We start from the raw sequence: 22,073 nt of genomic DNA, 5'->3' as shown, positions 1-22,073 counted from the left end.
AAAATTGGCAATAGCACTTCATAACATATAAGCCAAAATGATTTCTATGATTTAATGGATCCATATAGTAACACACTTGCGTGTGTGCGCGCGTGTATGTGTGGACGTGCTTGTGCGTGTCTCAGTAGACTGAAGTGTTGCTGTAGTTAAGTAGCATCAGAGTTTCCATAATAGAACAGTATTTTTCCAAGGTATGTAACTCAGCTAAGTGTGTTTCAATTTGTTCACGGAAAGTGCATTTCTCATTAACACTAGATAGAGAAGATTATGAGTTAATAAGCAAGGGAGGCGGCTTACAGCTCCAATTTAATGCAACAGCTACAGGTCAGAGACCCTAGCACAGAGAAGTAATTAACTACTCTTTCTGGGTCTCGAGGCACTACAACAAGAGATCCAGAAAAAAAGCAGTAGATGAAATAAAAATAAAGACCATGTACAAACGAGTCTGATCACATGAAAACATCAACAGCCGAGACTTTGAAGCCTTTTCCATACATAACAGTTGCTGCATCAATTGTCATTAGGTTTTGTAATTATTACTGATAAAAATGGACTCTTTCGTCTTTTCTCCTTCAAATCCTCTTCAGAACCCACTTCCTTCAGCTTGCCTTCCATAATTCATCTCCACTTAGAACCCATCTGCTCACTTCCTCTCTCCCCACCCAGTATACAATTCAAGATAAACACAAAGAAGAATAAAATTATTCTATGTGAATCCTTTGTAGATAATGCTTATGCCAGAGCAGCTTCCCCGTCTCCCTGTTTTCTGTGGTCTCCTCTCTTCCTTAGTCTGCTGTCATTCTTCTTGGGTTTCTGGCAGAGTGGGCTAATGATTAAAATCCAAGATTGGGACTCTGGAGCCCTGGTTTCTAATCCAGCTCTAACTCAGAAGACAGTGTTAAATTAGGAAGGTCACTTAACTATTCTTTGCTTTAAATTTCCCCATCTTCAAAATAGGAGTAACACTTACTTAACCTCCCAGGGAGGGTGTGAAACTCAAATCAGTTAGGCCCTGATCCCGCAATCAGATCCCTGTAAGTGGACCTTTGACTACAATGCAGTTCTGCACCAGCACAAGGATCTGCCCCTGCAGAATCAGTGGGTACACGTACACAGGGATTAAAGACCCGCAGCATGGCCGCGGTTGGCTTGGGTCAGCTAACTTGGGTTTGCACGGCTCTGGCTCGCAGGGCTAAAAATTACTGTGTAGACATTCAGGCTTGGGCTGAAGTCCAAGCTATGGGACCTCCACCATTGCAGGATCCCAGAGCTCAGACTCCAGCCCAAGCCTGAATGTCTACACCCGGGGTGGCCAATCTGTGGCTCCGAAGCCACATGCAGCTATTCAGAAGTTAATATGTGGCTCCTTGTATAGGCACTGACTCCGGGGCTGGAGCTACAGGCGCCAACTTTCCAATGTGCCAGGGGTGCTCACTGCTCAACCCCTGGCTCTGCCACAGGCACTACCCCCACTCCACCCTTTCCCTGAGCCTGCAGTGCCCTCGCTTCTCCCCCCTCCACCCCAGAGCCTCCTGCATGCCACGAAACAGCTGATTGGGAGGTGCAGGGAGGGAAGGGGAGGCACTGATCGGCGGGGCTGACGGTGGGTGGGAGGTGCTGGGAGCGGGGTGGGGGGGGGGGGCTGCTGACGTATTACTGTGGCTCTTTGGCAATGTACATTGTTAAATTCTGGCTCCTTCTCAGGCTCAGGTTGGCCACCCCTGGTCTACACAGTGATTTTTCAGCTCAAAGTCTGAGCCCCATGAGCCAGTCAGCTAACCTGAGCCAGCTGCAGGTTTTTTATCCCTGTGTAGACATATACAGGGTGTTTGTGACACCTTGGATCTGTTAAGATCTGTTCATAGAAAGTTATAAGTAAGTGCTAAGTACCACTGCAGATGGTAAGGCAGACACTTGAACTGCGAAGCACCATGCCCATCATGGGTTTGATATGAACAACAATAATAGTCATCATAATAAAAAAGCAAATAAAGAGTTGTAATCAGGAAACTCTAAGACAAAAAAATAGGTATCATGGTCAGTGTCTTAGTGAAGCTTGTGGTCCTGTGAACGCATGTTGGAGGAAAGGAGACTCTTTCTTGTTAGTCACTTTTCCTTTACTAGTCAGTCCTCTACACTGTATGTTTACCTGCTATTCAAGCTAAATATAATCTGAGTAGGAGTAAATCAGGCACATAAAAAATGTGTCAGTCAAAGTCAGCCCAATTTGAAATATGAAAATCAAATGTGAAATATGAATACCAAATATGAGAATACCAGGTTCTTGCAAATTTCACAGTTACAGAAAAATTTTATGGATTACCACATTATGACTGCAAGAGTACAACTCAGAAAGCTGTTACAATCATCTCAGTCCCTGAGCAGTTTCTAAAACTTTGTTTCCTAGGCCACGTATGATAATGCAGAGATTTCAGAAAATGAAACATTTTTCCATCTGATAACCGTACTTGTACATGTCCAGGTGCCACCAACACACACTGACAGGTTGTCTTTGTTGACTCGTCGGACAGGATAAGTGTCTGTGATGGGGTATACAAATCCCACACTGGGCTAAAGGGGTTAAAAGACAATATTGGGCACAGGTAGCCCCACCTCTCTGGGCCTGCCAAGCATGCTCTGATTGGAGAACTGCCCTCAGTTCCTTCTCTATCTGAATGGCAAACAAGAACAGTCTGAAGCAGAGAGGAAAGAAAGCAGGTAGAGGAACACCCCTAGGGGGACACATCTCGAAGAACCACAGTTACAGCATAAAGTGAGTAATATTTTCTTCTTCAAGTAGCGTCCCTATGGGTGCTCCACTTCAGATGACTCCCGAGCAGTATCCTCACAGGGAGGAGGGAGCTTCGGAAATAAGTCTGAGACTGAAGACAGTACAGCAGAACCAAGTGCCTCATAGTGTTTAGAACATGTATGCACTGAAGCCCATGGAGCAGCTGTGCACATCTCAGATGCTGGAACGTTTTTGAGTAATGCTGTGAAGTTGCTTGTGATCTGGTAGAGTGCTATAATCCTTTGGGGGAGGTAAGGCATCAGCTGTGTCATAGCAAACAGTAATACACTCATAGATCCATCTTGACAGTCTATGTGAATCACAGACGTGTAAGACTGGAAGGGCCCTTAAGAGGTCATCTAGTCCAGTCCCCTGCACTCAAGGCACGACTAAGCAATAACTAGACCATTCCTGAACATAAGAACGGCCGTACTGGGTCAGACCAAAGGTCCATCCAGGCCAGTATCCTGTCTGCCAACAGTGGCCAATGCCAGGTGCCCCAGAAGGAGTGAACCTAACAGATAATGATCAAGTGATCTCTCTCCTGCCATCCATCTCCACCCTCTGACAAACAGAGGCTAGGGACACCATTCCTTAGCCATCCTGGCTAATAGCCATTAATGGAATTAACCTCCATGAATTTATCCAGTTCCCTTTTAAACCCTGTTTTAGTCCTAGCCTTCACAACCTCCTCAGGTAAGGAGTTCCACAGGTTGACTGTACGCTGTGTGAAGATTAACTTCCTTTTATTTGTTTTAAAGCTGCTGCCCATTAATTTCATTTGGTGGCCCCTAGTTCTTATATTATGGGAACAAGTAAATAACTTTTCCTTATTAACTTTCTCCACACCACTCATGATTTTATATACCTCTATCATATCCCCCCCTTAGTCACCTCTTTTCCAAGCTGAAAAGTCCTAGCCTCTTTAATTTCTCCTCATATGGGACCCGTTCCAAACCCCTAATCATTTTAGTTGCCCTTCTCTGAACCTTTCCTAATGCCAGGATATCTTTTTTGAGATGAGGAGACCACATCTGTACACAGTATTCAAGATGTGGGTGTACCATGGATTTATAGAAGGGCAATAAGATATTCTCCGTCTTATTTTCTATCCATTTTTTTAATGATTCCTAACATCCTGTTTTTTTGACTGCTGCTGCACACTGCGTGGACGTCTTCAGAAAACTATCCGCAATGACTCCAAGATCTCTTTCTTGATTAGTTGTAGCTAAATTAGCCTCCATCATATTGTATGTATAGTTGGGGTTATTTTTTCCAATGTGCATTACTTTACATTTATCCACATTAAATTGCATTTGCCATTTTGTTGCCCAATCTCTTAGTTTTGTGAGATCTTTTTGAAGATTCACGGACTGTTTTGGTCTCAACTATCTTGAGCAGCTTAGTATCGTCTGCAAACTTTGCCACCTCACTGTTTCCCCTTTCTCCAGATCATTTATGAATAAGTTGAATAGGACTGGTCTTAGGACTGACCCTTGGGGAACACCACTAGTTACCCCTCTCCATTCTGAAAATTTACCATTTATTCCTACCCTTTGTTCCCTGTCTTTTAACCAGTTCTCAACCCATGAAAGGATCTTCCCTCTATCTTCCCATCTATCCCATGACAACTTAATTTACGTAAGAGTGTTTGGTGAGGGACCTTGTCAAAGGCTTTCTGGAAATCTAAATACACTATGTCCACTGGATCCCCCTTGTCCACATGTTTGTTGACCCCTTCAAAGAACTCTAATAGATTAGCAAGACATGATTTCCCTTTACAGAAACCATGTTGACTTTTGCCCAACAATTTATGTTCTTCTATGTGTCTGACAATTTTATTCTTTACTATTGTTTCAACTAATTTGCCCGGTACTGATGTTAGACTTACCGGTCTGTAATTGCCGGGATCACCTCTAGAGCCCTTTTTAAATATTGGCATTATATTAGCTATCTTCCAGTCATTGGGTACAGAAGCTGATTTAAAGGACAGGTTACAAACCATAGTTAATAGTTCCACAATTTCACATTTGAGTTCTTTTAGAACTCTTGGGTGAATGCCATCTGGTCCCGGTGACTTGTTACTGTTAAGTTTATCAATTAATTCCAAAATCTCCTCTCATGACACTTCAATCTGTGACAATTCCTCAGATTTGTCACCTACAAAGGACCGCTCAGGTTTGGGAATCTCCCTAACATCCTCAGCCGTGAAGATTGAAGCAAATAATTCATTTAGTTTCTCCGCAATGACTTTATCATCTTTAAGTGCTCCTTTTTTATCTCGATTGTCCAGGGGCCCCACTGATTGTTTAGCAGGCTTCCTGCTTCTGGTGTACTTAAAATACATTTTGTTATTGCCTTTTGAGTTTTTGGCTAGCTGTTCTTCAGACTACTTTTTGGCTTTTCTTATTTTTTAGTTCTTTTACTGTGTTTTTTAATTTGGGGTATACATTTAAGTTGGGCCTTTATTATGGTGTCTTTGAAAAGTGTCCATGCAGGGATTTCACTCTAGTCACTGTACCTTTTAATTTCTGTTTAACTAACCTCCTCATTTTTGCATAGTTCCCCTTTCTGAAATTAAATGCCACAGCGTTGGGCTGCTGAGGAGTTCTTCCCACCACAGGAATGTTAAATGTTGCTATATTATAGTCACTATTTCCAAGCGGTCCTGTTATAGTTACCTCTTGGCCCAGATCCTGCGCTCCACTCAGGACTAAATCGAGAATTGCCTCTCCCCTTGTGGATTCCTGTACCAGCTGCTCCAAGAAGCAGTCATTTAAAGTATCGAGAAATTTTGTCCTGAGGTGACATGTACCCAGTCAATATGGGGATAATTGAAATCCCCCACTATTATTGAGTTCTTTATTTTGATGGCCTCTCTAATCTCCCTTAGCATTTCATAGTCACTATCACTGTCCTGGTCAGGCGGTCGATAATAGGTCCCTACTGTTATATTCTTATTAGAGCATGGAATTACTATCCATAGAGATTTTATGGAACATGTGGATTAATTTAAGATTTTTACTTCATTTGATTCTACATTTTCTTTCACCTATAGTGCCACTCCCCGCCCCCGCACGACCTGTTCTGTCCTTCCGATATATTTTGTACCCCAGAATGATTGTGTCCCATTGACTGTCCTCACTCCAGCAGGTTTCTGTGATGCCTATTATATCAATATCCTCCTTTAACACAAGGCACTCTAGTTCACCCATCTTATTATTTAGACTTCTAGCATTTGTGTACAAGCACTTTAAAAACTTGTCATTGTTTATTTGTCTGCCCTTTTCTGATGTGTTAGATTCTTTTTTATGTGAATGTTTCTCGTCTGATCTGGCCCATACTTTATCCTCTTCTCCTGACTAAAACCTAGAGAATCTCTATCAATAGACTCTCCTTTAAGAGAAGTCTCTGAAAGGTGTTGTCTGACCTGTTTTTAAAAACCTCCAATGATGGTAATTCCTCAGCCCCCCCTAAGCAATTTATTCCAGTGCTTAACCACCCTGACACTTAGAAAGTTTTCCCTAATGTCCAACCTAAAACCTCCCTTGCTGCAATTTAAGCCCATTGCGCTTCCTGTCTTATCCTCACAGGTTTAGGAGAGCAATTTTTCACTCTCTTCCTCGTAACAACCTTTTATGTACTTAAAAACTGTTATGTCCTTGTCTCCAGATTAAACAAACCCAATTTTTTCCTCTTTCTTCAGAGGTCATATTTTTTCTAAACCTTTAATCATTTTTGTTTCTCTTCTCTGGACTTTCTCCAATTTGTCCACATCAATCCTGAAATGTGGTGCCAGAACTGGACACAATATTCCAGCTGAAGCCTAATCAGCATGGAGTAGAGCGGAAGAATGACTTCTCGTGTCTTGCTTACAACACTCCTGTTAATACATCCCAGAATGATGTTTGCTTTTTTGCAACAGTGTTATACTATTGACTCATATTTAGCTTGCGATCCACTATAACCCCAGATCCCTTTCCACAGTACTCCTACCTAGGCAGTCATTTCCCATTTTGTATGCGTGCAATTGCCTGTTCCTAAGTGGAGTACTTTCATTTGTCCTTATTGAATTTCATCCTGTTTACTTCAGACCATTTCTCCAGATCATTGTGAATTGTAATCCTATCCTCTAGAACACTTGTAATCCCTCCCAGCTTGGTATAAGTGTACTCTCTATGCCTCGGCTAGGTCGGTACTATGAAGATAACCCTGGCATTGTCCTGCCTGATCTTGTTCATTACTCTTGGAATTAGTGGTGTTAGTGAGAATGCATAGAACAGGCCCTTTGTCGAAGGAAGGAGAAAGGCATCTCCCAATGAGAGGCGACCTAGGCCACCCCTTGAGCAGAATAAGGAGTACTTCCTGTTGCTGGATGGGATGAATAGGTCCACCCATGGAAGTCCCCACCTCTGGAATATCCCACGGAAGATTTATGAGTGTAACTCCAATTCCCAGTCTTTGGAGAAGCACCCATGGAGCATATCGGCTACGACATTCTGGACTCCAGGAAGGTAAACAGCTGAGATCTGAATCCAATGGGTTATACAACAGTTCCATAACTTTATAGCTTTCGCATACAGGGAGGGGGAATCTTGCTCCTTCCTATTAGTTGATACAGAACGTGCAAGCCACATTGTGAGTCATGAGTCTGATTGATTTACCCTTCATTTGTGACTGCCCTAAGTTCTAACAAGATGATATGAAGACCACTTTCCTGAGGTGACCAGTTGCCCTGAGTTGTGAATGTGTTGAGGTGTGCTTCCCCACCCTACCAGTGTTGTGTCTGTTGTCACAGTTATTGTTGGAGCTGGGGAGATGAAAGGGAAGCCCACACAGACACTGCGTTTATCTTTCCAGCAATCCAGGGAGTACTTCACCTGGAGGGGATCCGTATTCTGTTTGTCCAAACTGTCTCTGGTTGAAGAATAGTTCCTTCTGAACCAGTCGTCAAAGCAGCTGAGGCGTAATCTTGCATACTTGGTCACAAAGTGCAAGCTGCCATATGATCCAGGAGCTGCAAGCAGTTCTTTACTGCAATACATAGACTTCTCTGAATTGTCCTGACCAGATTCGACAAAGTTATGAATCTGTCTGTGGGAAGAAAGGTCCTGGATGTCAACAAGTCCAAATATGCCCCTATGAATTGTATTCCCTGTACAGGGGCTAACTTGGACTTCTTTGTATTTAGCTGGAGACCCAACTCCTAAAAGAAAGAGCTGTCTGGGTGGAAGTTAGTGTTGCTCTGTAAGATCAGCCCTTGGGTAGCCAGTCATTATGGGAACAGAATATGGAAAGACTAAAATTGCTTCTCACCAAAGGTAAACAGCCACTACCATTGAAACCCTCAAGAACACACTTGGGGCTGAAAGAGGCCAAAGGGAAATATTATGTATTGAAAATGATCATGGCCCAAGGTGAAGTGCAGATATCGCCTGTGTGGGGGGGGATGTATCACTATATGGAAATAGGTGTCTTGTAGGTCGAGGGCTGAAAACCAATCTCCTGCCCCTAGAGAAGAAATTAAAGCTGCCAGAGTCACCATCTGGAACTTCTGAGGCTTCACAAATTTGTTTAGTTATCTTTGATCTAAGATCAGTCTCCACTCTCCATCCTTCTTTGGCATGAGAAAATACTTGGAGTAAAACCTTTCCCCTGTGAGAGGATGGGACTGGTTCTATTGCTCCTAACAAAGGAGTGAGTGTACTTTTTGATTCAGTATAGTCTCATGAAAGGGGTCCCTGAAGAGGGATGTGAAGTAGATGAAATAATCTGACTCACTTGTCTGTTGTAATATGCCACCAGGCCTGTTGGAAATGGGAAAGGCAGTCTCCAAAAGTGGGGAGGTTAGCAAAAGGCTGCAGCTTGTAAAGTAGAGGTGGGGGAGGAGTTGAGCCTTCAACCAACCCATCAAAATTGTTGTTTCAATGATGACTGGGTACTTACTGAAGGAGAGTGGGAACTTTTCCTCTGGAATCTGTCTTTTTCTAGCAGGTTCAGTAGTTCTATGAAAACCAGAGAACAGAACCAGAAGCGATCTCTGGGCAGTTTGAGACCTGCTAAATCTCCTGCTGTTTGTAACGGGGTATATACGCAGAGACCTCAATGTGGCCCTGGAGTCCTTCAGTGTCTGTAGGGACTCATCCTTTAGTCCCCAAGAAGAGCTTCTGACATAAAACGTGAGATCCTCAACCGTATTCTGAACCTCTCTTGGGAATCCTGACAACTGTAGCCACAATACCCTGTGCATGACAACTGCTGTGCAGATGGATCCAAGGATGCTTGGAGAGAGATTCTGGCTAATAACTGACCCTCCTTAATGATGGCCTGGAAGTGTTCTTTATGTTCCTGTGGAAGATGTTCAATAAAACTTGTCGTAATTCATGTAGTCATACTTGGCCATGATCGGTTGATAGTTTGTGATCCAAAACTGGAGGGTCATAGATGAGTAGGCTTTCCATTTAAAAAGGAATAACTGTTTCTGGTCCTTGTCATAAGGAGTAGACCTGGAGTAAAGCTGTTTACCCTGCTAGTTTACAGATCCACCACCAGGGAATTAGGTGTGCGGGGGGGGGGAGGGGGCAGGGGGAGGACACAAAAATTCTAAGTCCCTTGAGGGGAACATAATATTTTTTTTCTGCCCATTTACAAGATGGCGGGATGGTAGGAGGAGTTTGCCACACAATCTTTGCTGGGTCCAGCAGTGCTTCATTAATGGGTACTGCAACCCAGATGGGTGTTGCCAGCTGCAAAATGTCCAGGAGCTTGTGATGTGAGTCTTTAAGCACCTCAGGAGGCATCTGTAGGGTGCCAGTCACCCTCTTCACAAGATTGTGGAATTGACAAAAACTGTCAGCCACTGATAGTGGTGGAGGCACGACTGCTTCATCCAGAGATGAAGATGAACCAATGATTTGAGGGGTAACCTCTTTGTGTGTCCTAGCCTCCTGTTCTTCAAAAGTCTCCTTATGTTGGGGGCTTGGTGGAGGAGACTGTGTGACCCTCGTCTCCTGGTGCAATGGAACTGGAGATGTGGCAAACTGCTGCCGATATGTTACCCAATGATCCCACTATGTCCATTGGGGAGGCAGATATGGGAGAGGAAGTGGTACTCAGAACTGATCCTACCATCACTGATGTGGGTAAGAGTTCTTGTTAAAGTATGGGTTTCTGTAATGATATGGAAGGAAACCCCACACTTGGCCCTGGAGCCTATGTATTCCAGCGTGCAGAACCGCCTGGCTGCCCCTACATGTAGGAGCCGGAGGGGGGACATGCCACTGCTTCCGGGAACCCTGCGGAGTCACGGCATGCACGGAGTGGGGCAAGCCCCAGACCCTGTCCCTGGCTGGAGCACTGGAGCAGGGCAAGCCCCCAGCCCCATTCACCGACGGGAGCTCGAGGGCTGGATTAAAACGTCTGAAGGGCCGGATACGGCCCCCGGGCCATAGTTTACCCATCCCTGGATTAAAACCTGGTGAGCCAGGCATGCCCAGCCAGGCCAAATAAGCTCCCCAGAAAAAATGGGGGAGAAAAAAGGGGGAGAGGAAAAAATTGAAAACTCTCACTAGTATCTCACTAATTCTGTGCTAATAACTAACACTAATTAGAACACTAAACTAACAAACAACAACAAAACACACTGAGGCACGCACGAGGCAGACATGCTAGATCTCTCTACTGCCTTGGCTTGAGACAGAAGGAACTGTGGGCAATTCATCTGTACAGCCCTATATACCCTTAGTTCATATAGAGCACATGCACAGGCTGAACAGACACTGCTGATGGAGAATCTATGATCAAGGGCTCAAGAAGCGCATGCACACCTGAAATAACTTGAAGCGGAGCACCCATAGGGACACTACTCAAAGAACTACCAGCAGGTCCTGCAGGGCCTTGCTCCTTTGGACTCTTTTCATTAAGTGATTGACTGTATGGACAGGGCCGGCTCTAGGCACCAGCAAAGCAAGCAGTTGCTTGGGGCGGCAGATTTGCAAGGGGCGCAAGAATCCAGCATGGGAGCTGAGAACCAACAGGGGGCCCTGGGAGCTGTAGTTCCTTGGTTAGCTCCCTGCCTACAGAGCCAGCCCTGGAGCAGGGAAAGAACTACATTTCCCAGCACTCCCTTGGCCACTAGCAACAGGAAAGGGTGTGGGAAAGGAGTATGGAACTGAAATCTGCAGCTTGCTGTGAATGGTAGGAACAGAGCCAGCTCTAGGTTTTTTGCCGCGCTCCCCCACCGCCCTGGGCTCCCCCTCGCCCACACCCCCTTCTGCCCCAGCTCTGGCCCCCAGCTGCACCCTCCTGCTGCCCCAGCCCTGGGCTCCCCCCCACCCACACCCCCTGCCGCCCCAGCTCTGGCCCCCACCTGCATTCCCCTGCTGCCCCAGCCCTGGGCTCTCCCCCGCCCACAGCCCCTGCAGCCCCAGCCCTGGGCTCTTCCCCTCCCCCCCGCATCCCCAGCCGCCCCAGCTCTGGCTCCCATCCGCACCCCCTGCAGCCCCAGCTCTGGCCCCCACCTGCACTCCCCTGCTCCCCCAGCCCTGGGCGCTCCCCCCACCCGGACCTCCTGCGGCCCCACTCCTGGGCTCTTCCCCCCCCCCCCGCCCCCCCTGCCGCCCCAGCCCTGGGCTCTCCCCCAAAGAAGGAATTGGGGGGACTAAATGGACGGTGCACCTCTCTATCTGAAGCCTAGCAAGGGAGGTACGTGGATCCCACTAGAATTTAAAATGAAAAGTAAGGGAGGGGAGGCTCTGGACCTGGGCAGCTTTAGATACAGTACCAGGCACTTAGGAGGATTTCCACTTCTGAGCCATGGAAGCAGAAATTGACTTTTCCTCTCCAGATATAGCTAATATTCAGAAAGGGAATCTAGCACCTGCCTTCCAGATTTGAACACCCTCAAAATTCAGGAGTGCTCAAGCTCAATTTGGGCAGCTGTTACTTCATTTCCCCCAAATCAAATATACTGATCCACTGTAACTTGCTGTAGAAAAAGTAGGATAAAATTGAGCAAGAAATGCTTCCCAGTGGTTATTAGGACTGGAATTGCTATTTTCAACAGCCATTGCCTTTTTTTTTTTTTTTTTTAAGTTTTAGTTTTATTTGTTTAAAAGGAAGACCGTGATAGTGCATTCCCCATAGAAACAAAGAATGGAACAAAAGAATAATAAAGGCACCTCAACTTTTCCACATTTATGGAGGATAGTCTTATAATATGCATCCAGATATCCTCCAGTCACACAAGCTGAAAATTGTTCCACTTTACTGCAGTTCTGTAACCATATGGGAACCAATCCTGTCTGTGTTCTGTGCCCATCCAAAATTCCTGCTGAATGACCCGCCCTGGGAGCGAGTTACCAGTGACCCAGGGCTGGGGCAGCAGGAGGGTGCAGTTGGGGGGGGTGGTATGGATTATAGGGACCATGCCCCAAACTGAAGAGACATAGGTAGGAAGTAAGTAGCCCAGGGCAGCAGACTTAGACTCACTGCAGGGAGGACCCTGCTGTTGGTTGCTCTGCACAGGGCCATGGGCTGGGTCCCAGTGGAGATAGTGGGGCCTGGCTCCTCCTATCATACCCTCTTAAGGGCAAAGCCTAGATGCGGGTGGAGAGGAGATGATTCCTGTCTTAGGGTCAGGAAGAGGCACCTCTACCACCCTGACACAGAGACAAGGTATCAGAAGTTGGGTGTGCTAACCACTATGCCGCCCAGTCCTCTGAGCACCCTATCACAGTGTCCAATCACTACTCTTCAAATTTGCCCAATTTCTTCTCTCTCCAGTTAATATATTCCAAAGCAAAACTGGTATTTAGAATACATAATGCTGCAGTGTGGTCGAGTGGATAGAGCACAGGACTGGGACTCAGAAGACTAGGGTTTTATTCCCAGCTCTGCCATTGGCCCGCTGAGTAACCTTGGACAACTTACTTCACCTTCGTTCCTCAGTTTCCCCTTAGGATACTCATACTTACCTCCTTTTAAAGCACTTTGCAATCTACTGATTGAAAGCACTATATAAGAGCTAGGTGTATTTTTAAGTCTTAGGCTTAGGTCATAATAGCTACTTCTAAGGTTTTGGCAGCAGGTAAGCCAGCCTGCTTCCCAGCAGGATCCCACAGGATACTCAGATATGACTGATTCTTATGACCTGTATCCTTGGTCTAAAAGGAGAATTTTTTTTAAAAAAGGGAAAAAACCAACCAACCAATAAAAATACCCCATGGAAGCCCCAGCATTAGCACATCTAAGCATGGAAACACTCTAAACACCATATCTAACTAGTGATGAGGGAATCTCAAAAGGTTTACAGACTTTTTTCTAACCTGGCCCCTTGAGGCATGTTCAGTCAATCATAGAAACAGAACTAATACCATGTGATTGGTTGTGACCAATCACAACCAATCTATTCAGCTCAAAATTTGAACAGAGTATGCAAAAAAAAAAAAAAAAAAAATACCATTTTTTTTTTTAAAAAAAAAAAAAAAAAAAATATTAAAAATAAAAATTGAAAAGAAAAAAAAAAAAAAAAAAAAATGCCCGTTGCGTTTTTGCACCTTGAAAAGGATTTAGAGTTTTTTAAAAACTGCACAGATGATAATTTGAAAATACATTTTGACATAAAATAACTCTCATGACAAACAACTGACCCAGTTCAACATAGTCTTGAAAAAGCCCTACTACTGATTTTTCTTCTAAAACTAAAATCTGACTTCACAGAAGGACATGGTAGAGAGCTAAAATCAGACTATATAACTGGATATAAATGAAAAGGCCATGGGACAGTGTTTCTCAAATTGTGACGGGCAAAAGACTGCTAAGCAGGAAGAAATGTATGCAGTGTAGTTGTAGCCATATTTAGCAAGATCTACACAGTATACTTAAAAATTCACATTATAATCATTACACCATACCTTTCATCTAGAGGAACTGGGTCACAGCATGCTTTATAGATTATTATTATTCACCATCTTCTACCCTCAGCTGTTGAGCAATGTTTCTAGGGCTCTGGCGTGGCAACCCCACCCCAGAGAAGGCTGTTTCAAATGTACATGGAGGTGTTTGTCATAAAATCTCAAACATGTCAGTGCAGCATACAACTGCCGCAGTGTTACTTATCAGTTCAGGACAGATGGTCATCTTCTCAGATCTGAGGGAAGGGGGGATTTAGGTAGGTACAATGTAATTACTGAAGCTGAAATTTGGCCAGCACAAAGAAGGTTTACACCTTTGCTTTTGTGCTAAGTGCAATGGGATCTTTAAAGACCTTAATTGCTCAGGTGTTTAGTTTGGAAGCTCATCTTTTAGATGAGATGCAAACAGTTCAATATCTCTTACCCCATACTTGGCACACAAAACTTAGACTGAGAAGAAAGAGTATTACTATCCACCCAGTTAGCAACACCATTTCCAGCAAGATTTCCTTGGAGGTCTCCCATACAAGTACTTACTAGACCCAACCCTGCTTCACTTTCCAAAATTAAGTCATAAAATTGTCTTTGAAAACAAGAGAACCTTGGTTGGAATTTTCAGAATGAACAAAGATCCTTAAACAATAAAATGGGTATTACCTGGGGAACTTCATCTATAATAGCAGCATTTTGAAGTACTGGTGCAAATAGGTGTACAACAGTCCACTTCAGCTAGTGAGGAGGGAAAAAACAAACAGAGCAACATCTCAACCACACCTCAGCAGCAAGATTGCAATTCCTAAACTCCAACCCACGTCTACATAGCTGAATAATTCTGGATATGTTCAAACAGCTACTTGCCATTACTGATTTCATACAGGTTTTATAGTACCTTATCGGGGCAGCTCTGTTTTTTGCAGCCCCAAGCACGGCAGTCAGGCGGCCTCCGGCGGCATGCCTGCAGGCGGTCCGCAGTCACGCGGATTTGGCGGCATTTCTGCGGGTGATCTGCCGGTCCCGCGGCTTTGGAATGCCCACCGCCGAAACCACGGGACCGGCGGACCTCCCACAGGCACGCTGCCAAAGGCCGCCTGACTGCCGCCCTCACAGCGACTGGCAGGCTGCCCCAGGCACGTGCTTGCTGTGCTGGTGCCTGGAGCCGCCCCTGTACCTTATGAACAATGTAGTGACCATTCCTCAACTCAGATCTGTAGGAATCTATTCCAAGTGAAGGATCAGTAAGAAGCTAATGATGTTTATTAATAGCTCTTAAAGCTAATAGTTCATCTCAGTTAAACATAAGAGTAATAATCTCTTTATGGCCTTTCCTGTCTTTACTGTAAAAACAGCTGAAGTTTAACAGAAAAGACTATTGTGAAATAGTTTTCAATTAAATTAAATCTTGAAAATCACGTTAACATGCATCATAATCTACTCAACTCCCCAGTAATGTGTTTAATACACGTTACTGACTTCTAAGGATTTAAAGCAGAAAGGTTAGACAAAAGCCTTTTACCAGCCTTTCAACAAACTCTGTAAAAGGGAGTTTTGTCACTAACTTCCCCAGTTGCAGGCCTTGAATCCACATATACAGAGGAACTACATTTTAGCCAGTTCCAAAAAAACCTTCTGTAAAGATCCAAAAGGATCTCGCTGTGCTTTCCACCACCCGTGGAGTTCTAACTCCAAAGCATTAGCCCAGAAAACTCACCCTATGACAAGGGAAGTTATTATTTTATTTTGAAAGTTAAACAAGCACTGAGCTGGAGTAACAAAGCCACATCTAGGGGTCTGGAGCGCATGACTTATGAGGAGAGGCTGAGGGAACTGGGATTGTTTCGTCTCCAGAAGAGAAGAATGAGGGGGGATTTGATAGCAGCCTTCAACTACCTGAAGGGGGGTTCCAAAGAGGATGGAACTCGGCTGTTCTCAATGGTGGCAGATGACAGAACAAGGAGCAATGGTCTCAAGTTGCAGTGGGGGAGGTCTAGGTTGGATATTAGGAAACACTATTTCACTAGGAGGGTGGTGAAGCACTGGAATGCGTTACCTAGGGAGGTGGTGGAGTCTCCTTCCTTGGAGGTTTTTAAGGCCCGGCTTGACAAAGCCCTGGCTGGGATGATTTAGTTGGGAATTGGTCCTGCTTTGAGCAGGGGGTTGGACTAGATGTCCTCCTGAGGTCCCTTCCAACCCTGATATTCTATGATTCTATGATCTTGACCTTGAGTACCAATGGCAGGATACAGGAAGTTGTGAAATTTCCAACTTGAAATGTTCCCTTCAGCATTTATATGGATAATTAAGGATATCCACAATTACATTAGCTAGGAGAACACAATCAGGGCATAAGCCAAACACTAACTACCAGGGGTTTGGAAGAAGCGTCCATTAAAGGCATGCTAGTGCATAATTACAGGCAGGGCCGGCTCCAGGCACCAGGCAACCAAGCACATGCTTGGGGCGGCACCTGGTAAGGGGCGGCCAATCTTGGGGTGGCGGGGGGCGGCGCAGCATTCCGCGGGGGGGGGGGGGGGGCCCGGGGGGGGGGGGGCGCGGGGGGGGGGAGGGGGGACGGCGCTTTTTTTTGCTGCTTGGGGCAGCAAAAAAGTTAGAGCCGGCCCTGATTACAGGGTTTGAGTTATGAAGCCTAGAGTCTCTTTCTTTCCTTTGCAGTGGTTCACAGAATCCCTATTTTAAAGAAACAGATTTTTTTCCAGTCTAACTTTAATATCACACGCTCTTTTTAAACAAAGGTTCCAAGGCACGGTAACTCACCAATAAGTCAAAGAAAAAGTAATCAACCCTTCTGACTAAATATCATCAAGAAAATGTATAGAAGGAGCTTTCTTAATATGGAAGTAGCAGAGCCTGCTGCCAAAGAGGAAAAACAGATTTAGAAATAGACTTGGGACTCTCACTCCTGGGACTGCAAGAGGATAAACAGATCCCACAAGTATGTGTCAGGCATGACCACAGCTAATTCGTATGACCCCCACTGGAGGGTCATCAATTCATTCTTTGTTTTATGCCCTAGCAAACAAGCACTGACTCCTTATCTTCCAGGTTGGAGTGTGTGATGTTACTATATGGAAAAGACGGTTACTCACCGTTGTAACTGTTGTTCTTCGAGATGTGTTGCTCATATCCATTCCAGTTAGGTGTGTGCGCGCCGCGTGCACGATCGTCGGAAGATTTTTACCCTAGCAACACCCGGTGGGTCGGCTGTGGAGCCCCCTAGAGTGGCGCCGTTATGGCGCTGGATATATACCCCAGCCGACCCAGCGCCCCCTCAGTTCCTTCTTGCCGGCTACTCCGACAGTGGGGAAGGGGGGCGGGTTTGGAATGGATATGAGCAACACATCTCGAAGAACAACAGTTACAACGGTGAGTAACCGTCTTTTCTTCTTCGAGTGCTTGCTCATATCCATTCCAGTTAGGTGACTCCCAAGCCCCACCTAGGTGGCGGGGTCGGAGTGAGACATTGCTGTGTGCAGAACCGCTGACCCGAAAGCAGCGTCGTCTCTGGATTGTTGCACCAGCGCATAGTGAGTAGCAAATGTGTGGACCGATGACCACACTGCAGCTCTACAAATGTCCTGGATCGGTACTTGAGCCAGGAAGGCAGTCGAGGAGGCCTGGGCCCTCGTGGAATGAGCGGTGAGGCGTGGCGTCGGTACACCGGCCAGGTCGTAGCAAGCACGAATGCAGGACGTGATCCAAGTGGACAGGCACTGTGAAGAGACCGGTGAGCCTTTCATCCGGTCGGCCACCGCAACGAAGAGTTGCGTCGTCTTCCTAAATGGCTTTGTACGGTCAATATAGAAAGCCAGGGCCCTGCGTACGTCCAAAGAGTGTAAACGCTGGTCTTGACGAGTAGCGTGCGGTTTCGGATGGAAGACCGGGAGGAAAATATCCTGGTTCACGTGGAAAGGTGACACCACCTTTGGCAGAAAGGCAGGATGGGGGCGAAGCTGCACCTTGTCCTTGTGGAACACCGTGTAAGGGGGCTCGGATGTCAGCGCCCTGAGTTCCGAGACGCGTCGTGCTGAGGTGATGGCTACCAGGAAGGCTGTCTTCCAAGATAAGTACAGGAGCGAGCAGGTAGCCAATGGTTCAAACGGAGGCCCTGTGAGCCTGGAGAGGACGAGGTTGAGGTCCCATGTTGGAACCGGCTGTCGCTGCTGTGGGTATAGCCGGTCTAAGCCCTTGAGGAATCTAACGACCATCGGGTTCGAGAAGACCGAGGACGTGAGTTCCCCTGGGTGGAAAGCGGAAATAGCGGCGAGGTGAACCCTAATTGAGGATGTCGCCAAGCCTTGCTGTCTGAGGGACAGGAGGTATTCCAGTATCAAGGGGATTGGAGCCTGCGAGGGAGACGTAGCTCGTTGCTCACACCAGCAGGAGAACCTCTTCCACTTGGCTAAATAAGTGGTCCGCGTAGAGGGCTTTCTACTTCCCAGCAGGACCTGTTGGACGGCCTGCGAGCATTGCCGCTCTGAGCGACTCAACCATGAAGCATCCACGCCGTGAGGTGGAGCGACTGCAGGTCGGGGTGACACAGCCGGCCGTGGTCCTGAGAGATGAGATCCCGACTCAGGGGGAGCGTGATCGGCCTCTGTACTGACAGCTCTAGAAGTGTGGTGTACCAGTGCTGTCTCGGCCAAGCAGGAGCGACTAGAATTACCCGTGAATGGTCCCTGCGGATCTTGAGCAGCACCCTGTGGACCAGCGGGAATGGGGGAAAGGCGTAGAACAGATGGTCTTTCCATGCCATGAGGAAGGCGTCCGACCGAGAGCCCGGGGCTCGCCCGTGTAGGGAGCAGAATGCCTGGCACTTCCTGTTGGCCCGAGATGCGAACAGGTCGATCTGGGGAAACCCCCACCTCTGGAAGACGGAATAGATGATGTCCGGGCGAATCGACCACTCGTGCGTTTGGAAGGACCTGCTGAGACGGTCCGCCAGCGTATTCTGGACTCCAGGCAGGAATGACGCCGTGAGATGTATCGAGTGGGCGATGCAAAAGTCCCACAGGCGAATGGCCTCTTGGCATAGGGGAGATGATCGGGCTCCGCCTTGCTTGTTGATGTAAAACATGGCCGTGGTGTTGTCGGTGAGAATCAGCACGCAACGGCCCTGTAGGAAGTTGAGGAAAGCCTGACAAGCCAGGCGCACTGCCATTAGCTCTCGGACGTTGATGTGCAGGGCTAGTTGGGACGCCGACCACAGGCCTTGGGTATGATGCTCCCCCAGGTGAGCGCCCCATCCTAGAGATGAAGCGTCCGTAACTAGGTGGAGGGAGGGCTGTGGGGCGTGAAAGGGCACTCCTGCACAGACCGCCGTGCGATCCGTCCACCATGTGAGGGAGGCCAAGACTGCGGTCGGAACCGTGACCACCATGCTCAGGTCGTCTCGATGAGGACGGTAAACCGATGACACCCAAGTCTGCAATGGGCGAAGTCGCAGCCTGGCGTGCCTGGTCACGTAGGTGCACGAGGCCATGTGGCCCAAGAGGGCAAGGCACGTCCTTATGGTGGTAGTTGGAAAGGCCCTGAGTCCTTGAATGACGCTTGAGATGGTATGAAAGCGGCTGTCTGGCAGGATGGCTCGGGCCCGTCTGGAGTCCAGGATTGCTCCAATGAACTCTATTCTTTGAGTTGGCACTAGAGTGGACTTCTCCTTGTTGAGTAGAATGCCCAGCTCGTGGAAAGTGCGTGTCACTATGTGGACATGGGCCTGCACTTGGTCTCTGGTGCGGCCGCGTACCAGCCAGTCGTCCAAGTACGGGAACAGCTGTATCCCTTGCCGACGAAGGAAGGCCGCGACGACTGCCAGGCACTTTGTGAAGACCCTGGGAGCCGAGGACAAGCCGAAGGGAAGGACTGCGAATTGGTAGTGTACCCTGTTTACCACGAATCGCAGGAAACGTCTGTGGGGCGGATAAATTGCTATGTGAAAGTAAGCGTCCTTCATGTCGAGGGCGGCGAACCAGTCTCCAGGATCCAGTGAAGGGATAATGGTCCCCAATGACACCATGCGGAACTTCAACTTTACTATGAATTTGTTGAGTCCGCGTAAGTCTAAGATGGGCCGTAGACCCCCTTTTGACTTGGGTATCAGGAAGTAGCGGGAGTAAAACCCCCTGCCCCTTAGCTCCGAAGGAACCTCCTCTATGGCCCCCATAGCGAGGAGCCCAAAAACCTCCTGAGTAAGGAGTTGCTCGTGAGAAGGGTCCCTGAAGAGGGACGGGGAGGGGGAGGGGGATGGGGGGGGCGAGGAAAACTGGAGGGCGTATCCCCTCTCCACCGTGCGAAGGACCCAACGGTCCGAGGTTATACGGGACCAAGCATGGTGGAAACGGGAGAGGCGATCCCGGAAGGGGGGAACAGGATCCTGGAAAGTGGCTAAGGTGCCGTCCTCGACCGCACCTTCAAAAGGCTTGCCTAGGCCCAGAAGATGGCCTAGGTTGGCCCTGGTTCTGACCGGGTTGAGGGCCGGTCGACCTCCGCCTACCACCTCGACCCCGCCTCCTAGCAAAGTCCTGTCTTGGACGAGGCGGGGGAGGGTAGAACCGCTGAGGCTGCGGCCTGAAGGGCCTGCGCTGAGGCCCTGGGACATGCATCCCCAGGGAGCGCATCATTGTCCGAGAGTCCTTCAAGTTTTGGAGCCTCGAGTCTGTTTTCTCCGAAAAGAGGCCCTGGCCCTCAAACGGTAGATCCTGCAGGGTCTGCTGCAGTTCCGGAGGCAAGCCCGACACCTGGAGCCAGGAGATTCGGCGCATTGCTATCCCCGACGCCAGGGTCCTAGCGGCCGAGTCCGCTATATCGAGGGACGCCTGTAGGGAGGTGCATGCCACCCGCTTGCCCTCCTCTACCAGGGCCCCAAACTCGTCCCTCGAGTCCTGGGGAACCAGTTCTTTAAATTTCCCCATCGAGGACCACATATTGAAGCCGTAGCGGCTCAGTAGCGCCTGCTGGTTCGCTGCCCGCAATTGCAGTCCGCCAGCCGAATACACCTTGCCGAACAAATCGAAGCGCTTAGCGTCCTTCGATTTGGGCGCAGCGGCCTGCTGGCCATGGCGCTCCCGTGCATTCACTGAGGAAACCACCAGTGAGCACGGTTGGGGGTGAATGTACAGATACTCATGATCCTTTGATGGAACAAAGTATTTTCTCTCAACCCCTCTGGCCGTGGGCGGAATAGAGGCCGGGGTCTGCCAGATAGTAGTGGCGTTGGCCTGGATGGTGCGGACCAGCGGTAATGCCACCCTGGATGGAGCATCCGCTGAGATGATCTGCACTATCGGGTCATGGACCTCCGCAACCTCCTCCACCTGGAGGTCCAGATTGCGGGCCATGCGCCGCAGTAGGTCCTGGTGGGCCCGAAGGTCTATCGGGGGCGGCCCGATGGACGACGTGCCCGCTACGGCCTCATCAGGAGAGGACGAGGAAGATGCCCCCGGTGGCAAGGGGTCCAATGGTTGGTCCTGCTCCAGGTGCTCCTGGTGTTGGGCATCTTCTGCTCCCTGGTCAGGGGCCTCTGCAGGTGCAGGCACTGGAGCCTCCACGTCCCTTGGAGGAGGGCGGGAGATGGTGGACTCCGGGGCCCTGGTGTCCGAACGGCCAGAGCGGGAAGCCGACAGGGGAGCTCCCTGAGCTTGGTGATAGGCCCAAGGAGTCCAAAAGGACCAATGCGCAGGCCCTTGCATCGGTTCCTCGGCCTCCTGCAGGTGGCCGGGCTCCACCGTCTCAGATGACCGGGACGCCGATCTCGACGGCCACGGCGGTGCCGAACCCGATGCCGTCGGCACCGGATGGTACGGTGCCGATCGGTGCCGACCGTACGGGGACCTGTCCCTGCGTTGTTCCGGCGAACGGTGCCGGGACCTGGACCGGTGCCGATAGTCCCTCCGGTGCCGGGATCCCGATCTGGATCGTGACGACGATCTGGAGGAGGCGTGGTACCGGGAGCGGCCTCTCGAGCCCGAGCGGCGCTCATACCGGTGCCGGGAGCTGCGCCTCGACCCCGATCGGTGCCGGTCGTCACGGCGGTGCCGGGATGTTGAACGGCGCCGCGAGGAAGATCTGGGCCGCGAGTACGACCGGTGCCGAGGTGACCCTCGGCGCCGGGACTCCGAGCGGCGTCGGGACCTGCTTCGGGATCTGGAGCGGTGCCGAGAGACTCGTGCTGTCGACGGTGGGCGCACCAGGGCAGGCTTGCCTCTGGACTGCAGCACGCGTGGAGCCACCGGTGCCGGGAGTTGCGACGGCGCCGGCTCCGTGAGGGCAATCAGGTCTCTCTCCGTGGCAAAGGTCTCCGGGGTGGAAGGGAGACAAGGTTCCACCACCAGCCTTGGTGGTGAAACAGTCCGCAC

General features: G+C 48.6%; 1 protein-coding gene across 3 annotated transcripts in view; it reads right to left on the bottom strand.

Moving 5' to 3' along the window:
- The window catches only part of MARCHF8 (membrane associated ring-CH-type finger 8), a 192,196-nt gene that overhangs the window by 126,003 nt on the left and 44,120 nt on the right, over window positions 1–22,073 (bottom strand). The window contains exon 3 of one of the 3 annotated variants that reach the window (XM_024217308.2): window positions 14,362–14,433. The exons of the other annotated variants lie outside the window; for them this stretch is intronic. Within the exon in view, the coding sequence (XP_024073076.1) occupies window positions 14,362–14,433 (72 nt within the window). The remainder of the gene's footprint in view (window positions 1–14,361; window positions 14,434–22,073) is intronic. 3 annotated transcript variants of the gene reach the window in all.

The sequence above is a fragment of the Terrapene carolina genome, unplaced genomic scaffold (genome assembly GCF_002925995.2).
Source record: "Terrapene carolina triunguis isolate 2854851 unplaced genomic scaffold, T_m_triunguis-2.0 Scaffold402, whole genome shotgun sequence".
Lineage (NCBI taxonomy): Eukaryota > Metazoa > Chordata > Testudines > Emydidae > Terrapene > Terrapene triunguis.
Note: the sequence above shows the minus strand (reverse complement) of the source record. Positions and strands in the feature narration are given on the sequence as shown.